The sequence below is a fragment of the Phymastichus coffea genome, unplaced genomic scaffold (assembly GCF_024137745.1).
Source record: "Phymastichus coffea isolate CEN01 unplaced genomic scaffold, Cenicafe_Pcof_1.1 PCOF00081, whole genome shotgun sequence".
NCBI lineage: Eukaryota > Metazoa > Arthropoda > Insecta > Hymenoptera > Eulophidae > Phymastichus > Phymastichus coffea.
In genome coordinates this window covers 734,384-753,921 of record NW_026706892.1, presented here as the reverse complement: position 1 = coordinate 753,921, position 19,538 = coordinate 734,384, and the positions used below count along the sequence as shown (strand labels likewise).

The following is a 19,538-nucleotide window of genomic DNA, read 5'->3' as shown; positions in this document are numbered from 1 at the left end:
GTACGCCCCATCTTTTTTCTCGTCGACGACCTATTTTTACTATCATCGGTCCGAAATAATCAATGCCGCATTGAGAAAACGGCCACTGTCCGTAAGTCGTGCGACATTCAGGCAAATCGGCCATAGGCGGGTTTTGCGGCATTGCGCGTTGGAGTCGGCAGGTTGCGCATCTTTTCGCGATCCATCTCAATCTGGTGCGCAAACCTATTATGTGATATTTTTGTCGTAGTTCATTCACAACGGTCTCGTTGTTCGCATGGTAATATCGCTCGTGATACATTTCGATAAGGAACTTCGTCGCGTAATGATCTGCACTTAAAATAATTGGTCTATTTTCAAAAAGTTTGAATTCGTTATTCGACTGACCGGTTTTATGATTAAAAACTCTAGAAACGCGGCCTCTCGCGCGTAATATTCCTTCTTCATCGATGTGTGGTCGTAGACTAATTATCTTACTGCCTCGTGGTAAATCTTTTCCTCGCCTAAGAGCTTCGAGTTCGCTTGAAAAATAAGCTGCCTGAATTAAACGGTACCAAAAATTTTCCGCCTCACGTATTCTTTGCATCTGCGATTCCTTTACTTCGTCTACTTCCTTTATTATTTCGCCCCGTATTTTTCGCACTTTCCATTTATAAAGGCGAAATAAATTCCGTAAACTTTCGGCGACATTCACGATTCTATTCCAGCGACATTTTCCAACTTGCGCGGATTCTTGCCATGCCCTCGGTTTGCCGGCAAATAACGCGCCTATGAACTCTTTTCGAGATTCTAATTTATCCGCTTCTCGTTCTTCTTCCTCATTTAATTTTTTCGGCTTCGGCCACATGCATTCCTGTTCTCGTAAAAATTCGGGGCCGACGAGCCACCGATCCGTCGAAGACATAGGCTTATTTGACGGCCGCGTCGCGTCGTCCGCCGGGTTGAGTTCTGTTGGCACCCAACGCCACTCTATCGCACGTGTATTTGAACTTATCTCTCCTACTCTATTCGCTACATATACTTGCTTAGTGCGCGGCCCCCTTTTAATCCAATGAATGATCGTCGTAGAGTCCGACCAAAAGATTCTTTCATCGACTTTAATATCTAACTCTTTCCCAATCGTGGATGCTAATCGCGCACCGAGAACGGCTGCTTGGAGTTCCGATCGTGGAATTGTTGTGGGCTTTACAGACGCGACTCTAGCTTTTGCCATGACGAGCGCTACGTTCGTTGACCCGTCGCGAGCAAGTATCCTCAGATACGCGACCGCTGCAAAGGCTACTTTGCTTGCGTCACAGAAAACGTGCAATTGCGTGTGTGCGTAATCAGCGCCTATGGGAATAAAAGAGCGCGGGATGGTACAGTTAATCATTTTTCGCAAATTTTCTAGCCATGTTTGCCAGGCCATGAATTCGTCGTCACGAATCTTCGCGTCCCAACTAACGCCGCTAATCCAGATATCTTGAACGACTAATTTCGCATTCAATGTGAAAGGACATAAGATTCCTAAAGGATCGTATACCGACATCGCGATACTTAAAACCTCTCGTTTGGTAGGTCTTGTTTTCCCCGCGGCTATATCGTTTTTGATTTTACTCAAACCAACGTTAAAACGAAAGGTATCCGCGTCGCGATCCCAGTATACCCCTAGAACGCGCTCTTCCGCATTACACAAATTCGCTGTCTTTTTTTCATTCAACTTGTTGTCCTTTTGAACGCACTCAATAATGCTTTCGTCGTTTGACGCCCACCCGTGCAATTCAAAATTCGCTTCGCTATTTATTAAAATTACGTCACGAACCATCTGTCTCATCTTACTGGCGTCATTACCACTGGCGAGGTAATCATCCATGTAACTGTTTCTTATGATACTTTTCGCGGCTTCGGGTTTTATACGTTCGAAACATTGTGCGTTTTTGTTTTTTACGAATACCGCGCTAGTCGGGGATGATTTTGATCCAAAAATTAAGCAGTTCATTTCCCATTCGTCGGGTGGGCGAGATCGATCAGCCCCACGGTAAAGAAACGTTTGCGCTGCTCTATCTTTCTCAATTATTCGAATTCGTAGATACATATCCTTTATGTCGGCTTTGACGGCATAGGGATACTGTCTAAAACGCGTCAAAACTCCGACGAGCGACTCAAGGAGGTCCGGTCCGGTATCGAGCATATCGTTAAAACTAACGCCGTTTGTTTTCTCTGCCGCGTCGTGAACTGGTCTGACCTTTTCGGGTTTATTCGGGTTATTTACGCTAAAGATCGAAAGGTAACGTCTACACCGGGACGGGGGTGCGTTCTTGTCTATCTTTACAGCATACTCGCATTTGATCCACCTATCCACTTCCCGGTAAAATTTCTCAGCGAAATCCGGATCGCGATCGCACCTTCGTTCCATCGCGTACATACGTTTAAGCGCTGTCGCACGCGTGTCTCGCATGTCCGGCACTGTTTCGCTCTTCCACAACAGTCCGGTTTCCCAATGCTTTCCTACCTTTCGCGTTGTTCCCTGCAAAATTCTCATTGTTCTATCTACTTGATCTTTATGCATAATCGCGGGGCTCGATACTCCGAGGTTTTCTAGAATGAAATATTGTTCAAACATTTCAGTCAGTTTATCTAACTCTTCGTTCTCATCGCTGTGTACGCAATCGGACGCGCATACTGATGCGTCCACGTTTAAAGAAAGTATTTCCTCTTGTCTATTCTCGCTGTATCCGTGCGCTACCCACCCAAGTAACGTGCGCGAAACGACTAGTCCGGAGTCTTCCGCGGGTAAGCATTCAAGAGATTGAATTAAACGCCAATTATCCTGACCAATAAGGACAAGGGGCTTCGCATTTTTATATGGATCGATTTCTACACGGGTTTGACGCTTGATTTGATTTACTATTTTTCTGTACAAGGTTTGAGTCGGTAAATCCATGTGAGAGACGGCTAACGCGTGCTCAATTTTGTGTTCCCCGAACTCGCCTGCTATCATAAAGTCAATTCTTTCGCACTGCGTGTGCTTTTCCCCGCCCCACAATCCTCGAACTTTCATATCAATTTTTTGTCCGTACAAACCAACCGTACGCGCTAACTTCTTACTTATTATCGTTACTGTGGAGCCTCCGTCTAGCATCGCGTACGCCCTTGCGATTCCGTTTGGTCCTCTGATACGAATTGATGTCATTTTGAGTAGACCTGTTCTCGGCGCGAGTCATGACAACGTATGCGTCTCTGGCTCGCACTGCTTATGCTCGCCCTGCCGGCGCCGATTGTCCAAATGCGGCCCTAACTCGCGCTTGTTACTTTCGCAGTCCTTGGCCTTTTCTTCCCCGGAGCGATCAAAGTGTAGCAAGGAGTGATGATGTTTATCACAGAGACTACAGGTTCGTTGTGATTTGCAACGCACTCGTGTATGACCCCCTCCGAGGCAATTGAAGCAAACTTTCAAGTTTTTCGCTATATCCCATTTATCATCAAGCGATCTTCCTTTGAAAAGCTGACACTCGCGCAATGTATGCTCATCCGTATCGCAGAAACCGCATTTTTTCAACCGCATTCTCTCACCCTTCATTTGCGGCGCTTGATTGTTAGTTGCGCACACCACGGCACGCCTCGATGATTGCGCCAGCCTTCTCGACGCGTCGCTATCCTTCACAGTTTTACTTTTGCCAGACGACGTTGCTGCTAGATTTACGATTCCCGCGCTTACGGCATTTTCTGCCTTTTGCAATAAAAAGTTTGACAGTTTCTCGATTTTTGTTTCATTTCCGGTAGTAGTTACTAAGTGATCGGAAAACGCCATCTGCAAATTAGCCGGAAGTTTTCCTATAGCGGTTTTCCATAGTGAAGCTTCAGTTAAGTACTCGGTTAATGACAAGGATTTGAAAGCAGTGAGCGCGTTATTCAATCCTGTCGCGAATTCAACGATATTTGCCTCCCCTCGTTTCATGGACGGCAGATTTTCGATATCTTCGGAGATACGGTCAGCTATCACGGCTGGATTTCCAAATTGCAGTCTTAGTGAATTCATGACCGATCGAGCACTCGACGCGGTAGCTAGCAAAGTCTTGTTTTTGAGTTTAGCATCGCCACGTACCGCCTTTTGCAACCGAACTATGTTGTCACTATCATTATATTCGAAATCTTTAGTTGAATCCTGGAAGCGTTTTTCAAAAAGAATCCATTCAAGTGGATCGCCGTTAAATTCCGGTAATTCTTTTAGAAATGATGGGCGACTCCCCAAACGCGAACCGCCTTCGCTAGCAGCAACGTCCCTAACGGCACGCAGCGTTTCCATTATCGCTTGTCCTATCGAAAAGCTTGGATCTACATTCACATCCGCTCTTACACTCTCACCTGCACTCATATTAGTGCTAGCAGTCGCGCTCGCATTCGTTTCGTTCTCCGTTACAAATTCGCGGTTCGCGACCTGTTGGCCGGACGCTCTCGTACCTCGCAATACGCTTTGAAGATTTCTGTTGCTTCCTTGTTCGCCAGTCTCCCCTATCTCGACATTGATGTTGCTGGGCCCACGGCTGCCTTCTCTCCGTTGAGGCTGTCCGATGACGATGTTGTCTGGGTCGATCAGTTCTGAGTGAGGTTGATTTGTTGTTGATCCACGTCCAGGCGGTGCACGGGTCCTTCCGCGCGTTCCGCGCATGGTCTTGCGCGCGGTGCTTGTCGTTGCCGGGCCATCCGTGGCTAGTTGTCTTCGCTTTCCACCGGCACTTTTCTTCGTTGCTGTAGCGGGACGTTTCTTCGGCGGCATTGATGCTTCGATAAAACAGACACAGAATAACTGAGAATTTATACGCACTCGGTGCACCGTTCACTAATTTGCTCTCACTCTTCTACGTTCGCAGCTCCTCACCCGGGGCACCAATTTGTTCGGGTTGAGGAGTGAAACGACAAATCGGTAAAAGGTGAATTAAGATTTATTACAGAAAAACACAAGTCAAACACAATCAATAAGACAAAGATAAAATTAGCGCTAGGTACAGAGGTGGTTCACAGGTTTCTTATAAGGTGAGGAAAACCGCAAGTAGCTGCGAACAACTATCGCACGAAGAAAAACGGCGCTAACTTGCCTAGGCGAAAGGTCGAACGGTTCTGCCCGAATCCGCTGAGCGAGTCAAAAAAGAGGCATGTGATTTTCCCTCTCCCGCTTTCCCGTTAATTTTTTCTTCTCTCGTGGCTCAAGGGCCGTGGGGCGTTGCTTATTTTCGCTTTGCCGCCAATGTTGGTGTTTTTCAGCCTGCTGTCCTGCTCGCGTCACGTTTCACGATTGGTTTTCGAGGGGGGCCCACGGCCCCCGCTCTCAACTTTTTCAACCTTCGAGTCTTTATCTCGATGTGAGATTCGGAAATACACGTTTCCGATCTGCTGGTTTGATTCGCAAGCTAACATCAATTCTGGCGATGCGCATGCTTATTCGAGCTTGACGGACAGCGGCTTTCGCACACGGGTGCAGTTTTCCTAACTGAACAATTTAAAATTTGAGGATCTCAACGTCTCGTTTGATTCTTTATTATAATTGAAATTGACTCGTGTCAGCGCGCATCACGCAGAATCGCTCATGACCCGTCCAACTCGCCACTCGCCCTCTTACAAATTTGAAATTCTACGGTGCTTATATTTAATCTTAACCCTAGTACATTTAGCGTCGCTGGCTTACAATATTTCTTATGATTCTTAACATATTATTAGTAAAAGAAACTAGTCGGAAAAGGTCTTTGCGCGTCGAGAAGGCCCGCGGAAACCTGAGCGAAAACATGTGCGCGATCAGCGGCCATCGTCGGGTCGGGTTTTCTTGCAGGCACTGCTTTTAAGTGTGGCCGTAAATCATTCTTAGGCGCACTCTGCCTGTTTTTTAAAATGTTTCCCGCACGTTTGGATATCGGGTGGTTAGCGGTTCGAGATGCAGTTGCGCCTTGGTCTAAGAAAGAAATATATCGCGAACGGACATTCTGTAGCTAGCGCGTGATTTTGATTCTGACTATTTCCTCACTTAGCATACGAACGCGTAAATACTTAGTCATCCGAACGCGTAAATGCTTAGTCATCCGGAACAGCTCTAATATTAATTATCAAGATAAAATCAATGCAAATATTCTTATCGAACTCAAGCATATTACTAAGTTAATAGATTTATTTTATTAACTTTCTATACTGAATATATTTTTCATAATGACTTTCTTGGTCTGATTCAATTTCATTAAAAATAATATTTCAAATCTAAACATAATAATCTTTTGAATTATCTGATATTTGAAATAACCGTTTTCTAATTCACTTTTCCAATATATTATAATTGATAAACATAACTTTCTGCCCTTTCCAGTCACCCATAATGTCGTACAATCAAGTGAGCCCATCAAATAAGTAAATAGATTCTTTTATCTTTTCTCTCATCCACTTAATAGTTATACTTAATCTGTTTAACAAAGAATACTTCTTAAAAAAAAATTGATAACTCTAATTGAAAACTAACTGTAGATAAAAAATAAGAACTCTACTATAAATTGATTGTTATTATTTAATAACTTTTTCATGTACATTTATTCGAAAACACTGGACTCATTTACGATAAATAAAAATGAAGAAACATAATTAATACAGAACAGATAACTCTTACTCAAAAGCAATTAGTTAAAGGATCAAAATACTAAAATATCAGATAGGAAATTAATAACTGAATGAGATATATTTATACTAAAATAGATACTCCAATTACATTTATAACACAATAATGTTTGTATGTAAAACTAAGCGTGATCGATACAAATAATTGTAGTTAATCAGATTAATTATTTAAAAAATCTTCGGTTGCTTCCATAATGTATCTTATTGATGTTTTTCATCCGAAATACAATATCTATTACTCTTTCATAATACTGCCATGTTGAGGCACATTGCCGTATTGTATTGTCAAGTCCTCAGAAGTACAATTGTTTATCATTTTATTTACTAACAATGTTCGTACAGCGGTTGCCAATATTATATAAAAAGGAATAAGCAACGAGTATATAGAAGTATTTACATGCTCTATACGAAAGGGTAGTGATATGAGAAAAGATCCAAAAGCAATAACCATGTCAGAAATCTAAAATGTATAAAGTCGAATACGTATACTTTTTTTATTCAACCTTTTATTATAGGAAATTAAAAATAGATACCTGGAGCACTGCTAAATTAATTTCATGATTATTTTGTGATACTAAATCATGGGCTGCCTGAATTGCAGTTCTGCACTCGTATCCGTAAATTGGAGTTTGGATTATGCCAAAATCAACTACATTCATGAATACACGAAGCTGACTGAAGAATCTAGTTGTAAAATTATATTGTTTGACTGCGTTGCTGTCACTGTCGTGTGATTTGCAAACTAGATATATCGACCATATATGCGGCAATAATGGAATAGAAAAGAAAGCCACTGTTCCCATGTGAAAACTAAAATCATAAAATATTTCAAATTTAGAGATGCATTAGTTATGCTTCAATGACTGATCTGTAATATCAACTATACTTGAAAGCTCTATCAAAGCTGTGTCTGATAGACAATGAATTCAAAGTAGGATCTTTCAACCAAACCCAATCAATGACGTATCCAGCAATCACTATTTGAGTGAAGTTTGTAAAGAAATTTGTTAATGTCACAGCACAATATAAGTTAATGATAACATAAAATCGAAAGATACTGTCACTGCAGTTAGAAAATATGATAATTTTGGTAATGTAAACCATGAAAGTTAGAATAAGAATAATGATAACCGACATGACGCATGTAAATATTGTAATAGAAGGACAATAACGCAGTGCCCTGAAATATAAATATATGCCATAAACTATAAATAACCTTAAAAAAAAGATATATATATATATATATATATATATATATATATATATATATATATATATATACACATATAATAATTAAAATCTTACCGACAAGAATCACTGATTATTTCGAATATAGATTCATTTCCGACGTTAAGAATACAGCGAAAACTAATAATGAAATAGGCTATAATCAATAATAGTAAAGCGAAAAGTATAATTATCAGGATGGATCCAAATACTCCAGCATATAAATATAGGCTTGCAAATACAAATACACCTATTAGTAACAGAAGTGTTAGACATATTAAGAGCATTCCAACGTAGACGATATATCTGCCTATGGATTGTGTCAAGAAATATACATAAGCAACTGTTATTAATCCACCTATAATTGTGCATAGTGGAAACTTCCAAGTGAATCTGAACATTTTATGAAACAAATTATTATCAATAAGTGTTTACAAAAATTATTTATATTTTTTTATTGAAAATGACTTGAATAATACCTTGGATGCATTTGTTCGATTGTGAGTAAGTCTATTTCACGAGTCAAATTAAGTTGTTCTAGAGGTATTGTGTCATAATTTATAACTGAAAAAAATATATTTGATTAGACTTAGGTAAATGAAAAGGATAGCTTGACATACCTGTGATGATAGTGTAAAGCCAAATAAAGAGTATTATCGAATATATAGTAATGTAAGGCGTGTTAGTAGGCTCACGTTCTTCTTTTATAGGATTCCCGTAGAATGTCTGTTGGTCCAAAAAAGAGCCTAGAATATTATAGGTCATAGGGTTTCATTAAGATTTAACGTGAATTTTTGCTCTTTCAATTTGATTGTTTGATAATTATAAGTTTAATCAAATAATGTCAATAAAACTGTACTGTTCGAAAGTATTTCCTACTTCTCTCTTTTCGTGCTCCTCTCTCTCTCTCTCTCTCTCGCTTTCTCTTGTAGAAGAATTTTATTTCTTTATTATGTTTACATTTACCCTCCAATTATGATTTTTTAACGAAATAGACAATTAAATTTTTTACGTCCATTTCTCAGTTATTTAAGTATAGTTAGTGATTAATTATCAGATAAATAAAAGTAAACAAATTTTAGTATATTATAATCATCAATATAAGCAGATATTTAAAAGAAGTTTATAATTTAATCTGACTGTATACGAGTAATAAATTAATTATAGTACTTAGTTAATTGCATTTTCATTTATCAGACAGTTTCATTTCACAACTTACTTGGAATTTTCGCTTCCATGTTGTCTATTCCATTGTATCCATTCGTATTATCTATTCGATAATGTTCATTCGTATTGTCTATTCGATTATGTTCATTTGTATTGTCCATATGATTATGTTCATTCGTATTGTCCATTCGATAATATTCGTTCATATTGTCCATATTGTATTGTACTGCCTCCATATTATAGACTAGTCGATGTAATCTTTAACGAAAAAAGCAATTAAAACACTAAACGGATTATTAATGTACTGTAAAAATGATTTGCGAAGTGAACAGCTCGACTGCGTGCAGAAAACTGAAGTATATGTAAATAGAGTTTGGACGCTTGCATCACACACTGCAAGTCTACATCGATATAACTATATTGGCAACGAACACCCGGACTTTTAGCTGCAGTGAAAACCCACATTCTGCAGCGACGAAAAGAATCCTGGCGCCACAATGATATCGAGCTGCTGAAACCTCGTTGTATCGATTATGCGTTTCAGCGAGTCCGCTTGTTTTAAATACAGATTTTTAAATTAGTCTGAAACGTCAAATTCATTTTTTTCATTTATTACAGCCAATTAATAAGCATAATCGTTGAATTTCCAATCACTCTAAATAAATAATGTGTACAAGCTTGTTAATTCATTAAGCACAAACGCACGTACATGGTGTAATCTTTTTGTCGCACCTCTTAATCGCCGCACTCAAACTGTTCAGCAAAGAGTACATTTTGCCCTCATGCCACATAATCACCTAACCCAGTGCGCGCAACCCCGCTAATTCCCTGTGCGCCCGGATAACATTTCTCCAACCCTCTGCCCTCCCTCTCCTACTACCCAATCCTCGCCATTTCTCTTCATATTGCGTATGGTTGGGAAAGAGCAGCGCTCGGCACTTCTTCATCCGGCTTTCCGATAGCCAAGAGAGGGCATGCATCCATTTCTACTCTGCTAACGTACAGCCTGATGTCAAAGATAAACAGGAGATAGAGTATGTACTTTAAAATCGCTGATTGCTCGCCTATACTACTTTTCCCCATTCGTTCGTCGTTGCAGGTCTACTAATGTGGGCATTTTCTTTCGTGATATATGTGAATTAAACAATTATCGCGTAGTATAGAAATTTCCGAGATACCTTTGCAATAAGCAAGAATCATATTTTATAGTCAATATACATACACAATTGGGACTTTGTTTGGTACAAAATTTTATAAGCATCTTTGTGCCTGCATTCGAAATCCTAGTTTTATGCCTCCAGAAATACGTGAAATATAGGATCCATCAAAAAACGACTTGAGCATGTAAATCTCGAGGTCAAAAAAGATCTAAAAAAATGTTCGAGCTATGAAAAGTTCGTATACAGTCGATCGCGTTGAGATAGACTGCGGATCGCCGTGAAAATCGAAGAGTAGCTTGTTGGCGCGCGCGTGTGTGTGCGTGTGGGGTAGAGACTTCAATACCATTCAAATCAACGAGAAAAAAAAGAGAAACGAATAGCTGCATGGAAATAGCCGAGAGAGCGCGATAGATTTATGTAATCCAGTCGAATGAACGGAGAACTCTCGAAGAATATTATATATGGTGAAAAAGTCATCCTCACGCTTTTCCGTGCTTCCAATAAGTCCGTAGTTTATCATATGCGACTTCAAAGTCATTAACCACCGTCGAACCAATCATCATTCATATTGGTCTATACTGTGCCCCGTGTAAGAAAGTTTTTGAGTGATGAACGACAGCAAGTGCTTAGTACTCAGAGAAGCGGTGGAAGGGATCGACGACAAAAAAAAAATTTGAAAATCCATGAGATACGACACCTGTGATCGGTCAAGCATTTATCTGTATACACTCTGGACAAAGGAGAGGATTGTTATTTATTACGATGGCCTCTTTTTTTTTTATTTGCGCACAGGTAAATATTTGACAGTGTTGTTTTTTTCCGGGCGCCTGTCGAGATTCATAGCGTATCTGCGATTTTTTTTTGATGCAGTATTTGTGACTCGTATTGTTGAAAATATTGAATTGATGCAGCATAGTTTATTGTTGTCTAAAAATCATTTAAATAAATAACTTTTCTGCGCTACATGTGCATTTTAATTTTTTTCCAAACATATATTCTGAATATTCCAAACATATTTGTAAGTATTTGTATAGTATTTGCTGTTACTCTATCCAATTACGAATCAAAAATGTTCTGGCCGTAAGCCGTTTGATGCTCTTTCGATAGTTTTGGTGATTCAATTAAATCGTATTAGCGATTCACGACTGTATGAGATCTTGATAACGGTTCATTATATTTTCATTGATTTGTTATCACGATCTTATTTCACATTCTTTCTTGAATTATTAGAAATACGCCAAACTATCATTGCAGTTAAATATTTGAATGTTATGCTAGTCAATAAAGCGGAACGATACTGTAATTCGCAAAAGCAAAAGCAAATATTTCTCAAAGATTCTCGAAGACCAATTGTAAAATTCACTGAAGTCAATGCCACATTTATTTGTTGGAAAGGTGTCAATTCTCTGACAGACAATCGTAAATCATGAAAATTCGTGAAATTTCAATCAAGTGATCAGTCAAAACTTTCGGTCAAACATTCATATGTGCACCATTCGAATTATCAGTCTCGCTTGTGGCCTAGTGAACTCAACCACCTCGAAATGGCTTTGTACGCGATCCATTTATGGACTATGTAGACTTGCGGCTCTCTTGCTCTCTCTCTCTCTCTCTCTCTCTCTCTCTCTCTCTCTCTCTCTCTCTCTCTAGAGCTCGCACCATTAAATTTTCCGTTTTCAATAGTCGAACCGAGCATGCATGCGTGATTTATGCGCACCAAGAGACAAGCCACACACCATTGTCGCTCGACTGTAAAGACGATAGTGCGTATATGAATTTGATTCACCTGTGAAAGCTCTAGTCTGTTTCTAGTTGATCTACAAAGTTATGACATTTTGAAAGGACGATATGAAGCTGCCTAGAGGGTGAGAGAAGTTGGCTTTTGAAATTAACTTCGAACAAGAAAATTACTATCAATTATCAGTCGTTACTAATTATGAATTATTAACTACTTCTTCAAGTGATATGCTCGTTATTGATGTTTATTTAGTTGAATGGAATTGGAATATATTTGCACATTTTCCAATTAAAAATATTTTCCCTTCTATACATGCATTTAAATGGAAATCTAAATTTCCATTTCACGTAGCTTGTTTTGAATTTTTCAGAACAACGAACTTTGAAAAAAAAGGGTTCGTTGGTTTTTCCTATACAGCAAGTTTATATGAGCAATATCTATTTGACGAATATCCCAGCTGAAATTGAAGCAGCGAAAAGCATCATATTTTTTACATTTTCTGTGATTATACAACTTTTTCATTTCCACCAGTTTTGACGTTAACATTTATTAAAAATACCTACCGAAAATGAAATATTTCATGCATGAAACAATATCGAATCGTGCTTGAACCAGATATGCAGATGCTCTAAAATTAATTTTAAGGTTTCCTTATCTAAAATATCAAATATACTTATCAGTGTTAATAAAGAAGTAAATTTCTAAAAATTTGAAAATGCACCCGATAACGAACTTATTGCAGAAGAAGCTCTCGTAAAACTTGGTAAAAGCTTGGTGGAAGGATAGCGCTCGTAAATATTGCGGTCATTATGATTTATGGGCTATCTCGGGATATTGGCTCGCTGAGGTAGAATACATCCGGAAATGAACATCTTTATCTGAATTCAAAAGCCTAAATTAAAACTTAGTTGCCAGACCTCTCGTTATACTCTAGAGCCAACTTTGACAAAGTTCCGTTGACCCTTCAATTTGATAATTTCCCCAAGTTTTGAGCGCGTAGTTCTGTCTTCTTGTCGTAGTAGATAAAGACCTGCTCGGGCAAGACGTGCCGTTATAATATTGTCAGTATACCTGTGTATTTAACTCATCATTTTTACTTTATTGTTTAATGCGTATTTTCATTAACAATTTTATCTTATTCAATCTAATTCAGAATTTAATTCATTTCAATTCAATTCATTGCAAAAAGTAAAATACATTGATAAAGCGGATATACACCATATTTTCTTGCATAGGTAAACGTGTTACCTGTACGAAAATTGCCTATAACAACAAAAATATAACAAAGAAAAACTTAATAACTAAAGTTAAACTCCTCATGTGTCATTGTTTGTTCATTCCCTTTAATGATATCCATATTAATAAGCATATTCGTATTATCTCGAATTCATTTTGTAATTTTGTGCATACTGCTTTTTCTTGATATTTAGGTTTCTCATTTCTCTATCAATATTTCTGTAAATGTTAATAGCTATATGTTGGTGACTTCGCAGAGTTAGAGTTAGTAAGTTTGAGTTAATTATTGATGTATGATATAAATAAAATGACCTAGGATAGTTCCTTGTAGAACTAGTAACAGATTAACTAGTTATATTACTTTGATGTTTAAGAAAATTAAAATATTGCCTTCTTTGAATTAGATAACGCCTGAATAGATCATCTGTAAGTCCTCCTATTCCATATCTATTCAACTGTTTGAGCAATATTTCGCGATCAACCGGATCAAATGCCTTTGCTAATCTAGGAATACTGCAATCACCTTTTTGTTATCAATTCCTTTATTTAATTGATTTGTTACGTGTGTTAGGACATCTTCGAATTGTAATTGTAAAAATATATTTGAAATAACTACAATTCATCCATAAAGTAAGTGTAAAAAGATCCAAAATTCCAGAAGGATGTAGCAATGAATGGTTCTCAGGTGCTGCTTTGTTTTGTTTATTTTGCAGATTTACACTTGTGATCCACTGCATCACAACACACTTGAATCCGTAAATAAAATCACAAAAAATTGGTCATAATAAGCAAAACTTATTCAGTAATGAAAAAGCATGAAAAAATGTGTGAAAGAAGAGTCATAGGTTTGATACCAAAACATACACACTCATTTATACTTTCCGGAAATAGCCGCTGCAATAAACGATGTATTTTAGTTGTAATTCTTTTTTAAATAAATTCACGTTCTCTTTATGTTGTCTTTATACATAAAAAATCTAGTAATATAGTTTTCTAATGAAAAGAGCATTTTTTTATATTACTCGATCTTATTAGATAATATTTCATTCTCTAAAAATTTTTGGCACGACAACTGCCAAATTTTCAGTGACTATACGGATATTGTATAATAATAACAATACTTTAGATTAACTTAACCTATTACTTGATCAACAAATTACTTCTTGAGTGATTTTTCAATGTACACCTTGAAAAGTTTTGATCCCTTATCCATAATATAGTTGTATTTCAGTGTCTCCTTATGAATTCTCTCAAATCATCTGCAAGTGTTCTTGTATCTGCTTATATCAAAATCATTAAGCTGAAAGAGTAAATGATAAATAAAAAAATCAAAATTCAAATTCAACATTATTTATCAACACTTACATTTATGATACTAACTGTGAAATATACAACAGTTGACGCAATGGTTAGGTCAGTCACTATCATATAAAAATACCAACGACGTATTTTTGACTTTCGAGAAATTTATCTAGGTAACCAAGTGTTTCGTGACATTTTTCAAGCTTAGCGAGGTCGGGTGCAGTGCTAAAGTGTACTAGTGGATACTACAAATAGTATACTTATTATAAAAATAGTATACTGTTTTTTATAACAGCAATTTAAAATTTATTAACAAAATACTGATCAAAAGAACTGTACAATGTCCCTAGGTCGATCTATTAACGTTGATTTAATATTGCGCGCTGTTTCGGATCTTTTGGGTACAATGAATCATTTCTAGCATATTTTTCAACTAAATATATGCTAATGCCTGGACTAGAAATACAAATAATTTGATTTTATTAATTGTGTTGATATTATGATCGGATAATCTTTACTTTTCCCATAAATAGAAACCATTGCCATCTAATATAGGTACGGTGTGTTGTAGATTCATTTACGAAAAGTAATGTTTAATGTGAAATGAAAGAGTTACATACTGACTCAAATTGTTTCGAATTATTAAGATTAAATATACATAATTAAAATTAATAAAATAAATTTATTATAAAGATAATGCGAGAAAAATATAAGCATAAATAATAACTATAAAAGAATAATTATATGAAAGCTCTTACTATCGCTGCTGTATTTACAAGAATCAATACTATTTTTACCTTTATAAACTTGGGCTTGATATGCTCATTTTCTAAAAGATTGACAAATTTGAGATTTATCTCAATACTTACTGCAGCTGCGTTGTACAGAATGGCATGGTGGACTTCCAGGAATGTGGTACAGATCAACTGGTATTTTTGACAGCTATGTGAATACAATTTTATTAATGCAACTATAATTCATAAATGTCAAACTAATATATGTAAAAAAATTAAATTTTGTAAAACGGAATATAAGTAAAAGTAAATTTTTTAACTTATTGGATAGTCGCATTTACAGTTTTCAGTTTGTTTATTCATTTTCCAGAGAACTAGGCATTTTTAAATTAAGCCTGCAGTGACCGCAACTAGTTTTACAGCAAAGCAACACAACTAGAATAATAGTATAGGTTAATCGACGTTTTTAAACTGAATTTTAAACGATTTTTAAAACGAGTTTTAAAACAATCAAGAAGATGTAAGCAATTCCTTGAATGATATGAAATTATTCAGTGATAGTCACAGCCAGTAAACTGAGCAGAAAGATTAATTAAACCTTCTCTATATAGGTATGATACAAGTAGTCGCACCCTACTAATGTAAACTATAACATTTTGCAGATAATTTCAAACGAAAGAGTTTCCACAGCATTTACAATGTTTTCCCTATGGTTTAGTGACAGCATAAACATAAGATTACAACAAAACTTCAAGCTATAGGTTTATTTAAACAACAAATTTAAAACAAAAATCAATCAAAGGTGTTAATACTTTTTTTCCAGGAACTTTCTTCATTCTTCCTTAATTATATTAATCACTTTTACTCAACTCCATTATTTGTTTAAAACTAGATAAATGAATTGTATTCATTATGTATTTTAAATTGTATCTGAAATAATAAATAAGTTTTCTCAAACTTCATCCTAATTTATTACCAATCGAATTGACAATGGATAACAAAAAAATTGCTCTAATATAATAAGTGAATAAAAATATATTTTAATGTTTTTTATCAGGTCTTTTAACAATAAAACGAGGAATGACGAATTTTTCATTATATGATGTATATTTATACATAGAACCGTTAAAATCATTTAACATACGTTTTTCGCATGCGTAAGGCAAAATGAAATATTAAATAATAATGATCTGTCTTTACACAAAAGTTGTGCTGTTCAGTAAAATCACTACGACTACAAGTAAAAATCAAGCTTGAAATTTCTTTATTATTACAAAATAACCAATTCTGTAAGGGGTGAGGAGAGACAGAAATAACGAGGACAAATATTTTTTAAGTTTATTATATTTATCCTTTATTTAACCGAGTTTATTATAGGCTGGCATAAAAAAAATCCGGTAGCGAGCGGGAAAAAGCCAGCGTACAACGACGATAGCAATAACGTTTCTCCCGACAAACTTTTTCGTCGATGGCAAGGGAGGATCAGCTCGATAATTCAAGCTTAGCGGGAAGCTGGTGCTAGACTGACTAGAGTCGCCTTGTAAGTCTTACCCCACTCGTGGGCCTTGCAGGGGCGCGCACATTGCCGTCACGCCCTTTTCTTGATTATTTGCTTTTGCCCATCCCCCGCCCGCCAATCTTCGGTCCCAAGGTCGACACGAAGTCTTTCTTGCCCGTACGAGGTGACATGCATATCAAGGAAGCAAACTTCCCGTGGGGTCTGCAGCCTCCGAGCACTAATTCCTTAGAGCTGCCATAAGGGGTGGCTTCACGGCAATGATGCGCACCCGACGCACGTCCGCGTCAATGGGTCGGATCGAGGGCGTAAGCGAGCCAAACACAGTGTTAGTATACTTTTCCTTTTTCCCTTCGTAAGCTCTGACGGTCAGTCCGCCCGCGTCTTTCGCGATCACTTATCTCACAAAACGTTTTCTCAAACTCTAGACGGAACACATGTTTCTAAGACAGAATCTTTTCGGGCGGTCATAAACGGGCCTTACTTTGTCTAGACTGCACGTTTGTCGCCCCGCAAAAAAAAAGAGAAAACCCAGATGCTCTAGCGTATTTTCCCCGGCATCAGGTAAATGAGGGTGAGCCCTCGCACGTTTCTTATATTTACTGTTACGGTACAATTTGGTTACGTTATAGTTTCATCTGACTTCTTTTTACTTTGGATCAATGTTATCACAGAAATTATTTCAATAAAATAATTTTAGTAAACAGATTAAATATTAATTTTTTGAAGTATTAACATAATGAGATTTTAATCGATTATTTTTTAAGTGCGGTCTGGATCCATGTCTTGTAAGCCTTAAAACCTTCGTCGACAATATCATGGTATTTGGGAGCTTCTGCTGCTATTCTTTCCATCCACCTTTGAATGTTTTTATACTTGTTCATATCGATATCAATAATCTAAAACAGGATTATCAATCGTCAAATTCTTCAATTCAACATTACTTTTTGGTAATATAATAAAAATCCTTACAGTATAGCATAACGCATTTACAACGATGCTAAGATCAGCTACAGTTAGGTGATCGCCAGCTACGTAGTTTTGTCCCTCTAGAAATTTATCCAAATAATCCATAGCTTCTTTACACTTTTCGAGCTTAGCAGGATTCTCTGCTTCTCCTCCAAGCACTTGTGGGTACTGAAATTGATATTTTGAATGCGCAAAGTAGTACACATAGGGTTATAAAGACATTGCTAAAAAGAACGAAAGGAAAACCTTCCAATTTACTCACAAGGTATTGAGCAAAAGATTGATAGAAGGTTCCTGCATCGAAATAGAGACGTTGGTTTACGATAGCACGCTGCTTTGAATCTTTGGGATAGAGCGAATCGTTCTTGCCGTACTTCTCGATAAGATATGTGCAAATAGCCCGACTAAGAATATTCATTTATTAATTAGAAATTTGAAACTACATGACAAACAGCTAATTATTTTACCTTTCCCATAAATAAAATCCATTGTCATCGATTGTTGGTATGGTATGTTGTGGATTAATCTGCAAAACGTTCGTAAACGTCAAAATGTTGAATTGTAAACAATTCAATTAAGCATGTTTCTGCATATAATTCATGTATAATGTACCTTCAAAAACTCAGGCGTAAGATGTTCGCCTGCCGTAGGATTTAGTAGTTTGAGATTGAGTTCGACGCCTACAGCTGCAGCAACTAAACGTACGGCGTGACACGGAGCACTGCCAGGGTAATGATATAGGTCAATAGGCATTTTCAGGTTCTGAAATGAAATTGAACTTTCAGAATTACGTAATATGTATTTTTCGTTATACACCTATAAATCCACTTTTGAATGAGTTTATTTGTTGCGAAGATTTGTAGGCACTCGTTGCATTTTTTTCCCCTTCAGAAAACATTTATGAAAAAAACATAAAGAGAAAAGTATTCAATTTTTTTGTAATCTATCGATTAAATTAAATCAATTCAATTGAAAAAATATAAAATTTTAATTATACTTTAACTATATATTCATTCAATAAATGAATCACAAGAAATCACTTCACAACATATGAATTCATATAACCTACATAACTTACTTGAAGTGAAAGTTAGATAATTAAACAACTCTATAGAACAAATAGCACAACACGACGAGAAGAATAGTATCGACGCGCGCAAACAAAGTTAAAAACTAAGTATCTACTATCGGTGGGCTTGGCACTTATATACGTCCTTGAGCGTCCCGGTTACTACGTACGTAATTGTACAGTGACTCGAGTGGGAACGACTGCTCTCATACGTATTTCAAGAGACTTTTTGCTGTGTGAGCGTTATTGTCACTTATTGACAATATAGTTGGGAACTGAAAAGAGATAAGATTACGCTTATGTAAGAAGTTACATTTTACATGATAAGTATATCAATTTATATTTCTTTTCGAGAAAAGAAAGTGAAATTTGAGATTCGAGCTGAATTTCATTCATAGAATTAAAATTATTAAAAGGAGTTGCCAATCAGAATTGATGTGAGCAAAATAGATATTTCTATTTATAAAGTAAATGTTTGATGTCCAAGCATGACAAAGCAAAACAATTTTTTATGAGTCAATCTACTTTTGTGTCACGATAACTAATATATAAGCCTAATATTATTTTCTTATGTACGTTGTTTATATAACTTCAAATCAATTTTTTATTTCACAATCAGTGTGTTCGATAGGTTTTAAAACTAAGTATATATACAATTTTTATTTTACATTTCACTCGGAGTCTAGCAACAAAGATTCATCGCGACAGCAGATCATCAATTTCACGCTCTCGAGACCCGAATAAGCCATCTCTCGGGGATATCCAACTCCTCATCCCTCGAACTTTAATTACCAGCATTAATAAGGAAGTA

General features: G+C 36.7%; 3 protein-coding genes across 4 annotated transcripts in view; 1 reads left to right on the top strand and 2 right to left on the bottom strand.

The window, feature by feature from the left end:
* LOC131668571 (dipeptidase 1-like) overlaps positions 1–19,538 on the top strand; it is a 203,701-nt gene that overhangs the window by 144,691 nt on the left and 39,472 nt on the right. The gene's annotated exons all lie outside the window — the stretch shown is intronic.
* LOC131668572 (uncharacterized) lies at positions 6,689–9,334 on the bottom strand. The gene is made up of 7 exons (XM_058942852.1): positions 9,056–9,334; positions 8,457–8,582; positions 8,316–8,400; positions 7,915–8,229; positions 7,496–7,789; positions 7,143–7,419; positions 6,689–7,069 (listed from the first exon to the last, which is right to left on the bottom strand). Exons 1-7 carry the CDS (start codon positions 9,237–9,239, stop codon positions 6,845–6,847), a joined length of 1,506 nt encoding a protein of 501 aa, XP_058798835.1. The 5' UTR covers positions 9,240–9,334; the 3' UTR covers positions 6,689–6,844.
* Positions 16,536–18,921, bottom strand: LOC131668575 (glutathione S-transferase 1-like). The gene is made up of 6 exons (XM_058942858.1): positions 18,737–18,921; positions 18,271–18,420; positions 18,126–18,184; positions 17,921–18,062; positions 17,662–17,826; positions 16,536–17,588 (listed from the first exon to the last, which is right to left on the bottom strand). Exons 2-6 carry the CDS (start codon positions 18,409–18,411, stop codon positions 17,445–17,447), a joined length of 651 nt encoding a protein of 216 aa, XP_058798841.1. The 5' UTR covers positions 18,412–18,420; positions 18,737–18,921; the 3' UTR covers positions 16,536–17,444.

What these genes read in the sequence shown, in the direction of transcription:
- LOC131668572 (XM_058942852.1), bottom strand. Translation starts at nt 9,239, where the DNA reads ATGGAGGCAGTACAATACAATATGGACAATATGAACGAATATTATCGA. An exon ending in GCTTTACACTATCATCACAG is followed by an intron (nt 8,401 to 8,456) that starts GTATGTCAAGCT and finishes TATTTTTTTCAG; the next exon opens with TTATAAATTATGACACAATA. An exon ending in ATCGAACAAATGCATCCAAG is followed by an intron (nt 8,230 to 8,315) that starts GTATTATTCAAG and finishes TAAAATGTTCAG; the next exon opens with ATTCACTTGGAAGTTTCCAC.
- LOC131668575 (XM_058942858.1), bottom strand. Translation starts at nt 18,411, where the DNA reads ATGCCTATTGACCTATATCATTACCCTGGCAGTGCTCCGTGTCACGCC. An exon ending in TTACGCCTGAGTTTTTGAAG is followed by an intron (nt 18,185 to 18,270) that starts GTACATTATACA and finishes AACGTTTTGCAG; the next exon opens with ATTAATCCACAACATACCAT. An exon ending in TAAATGCGTTATGCTATACT is followed by an intron (nt 17,589 to 17,661) that starts GTAAGGATTTTT and finishes ATCCTGTTTTAG; the next exon opens with ATTATTGATATCGATATGAA.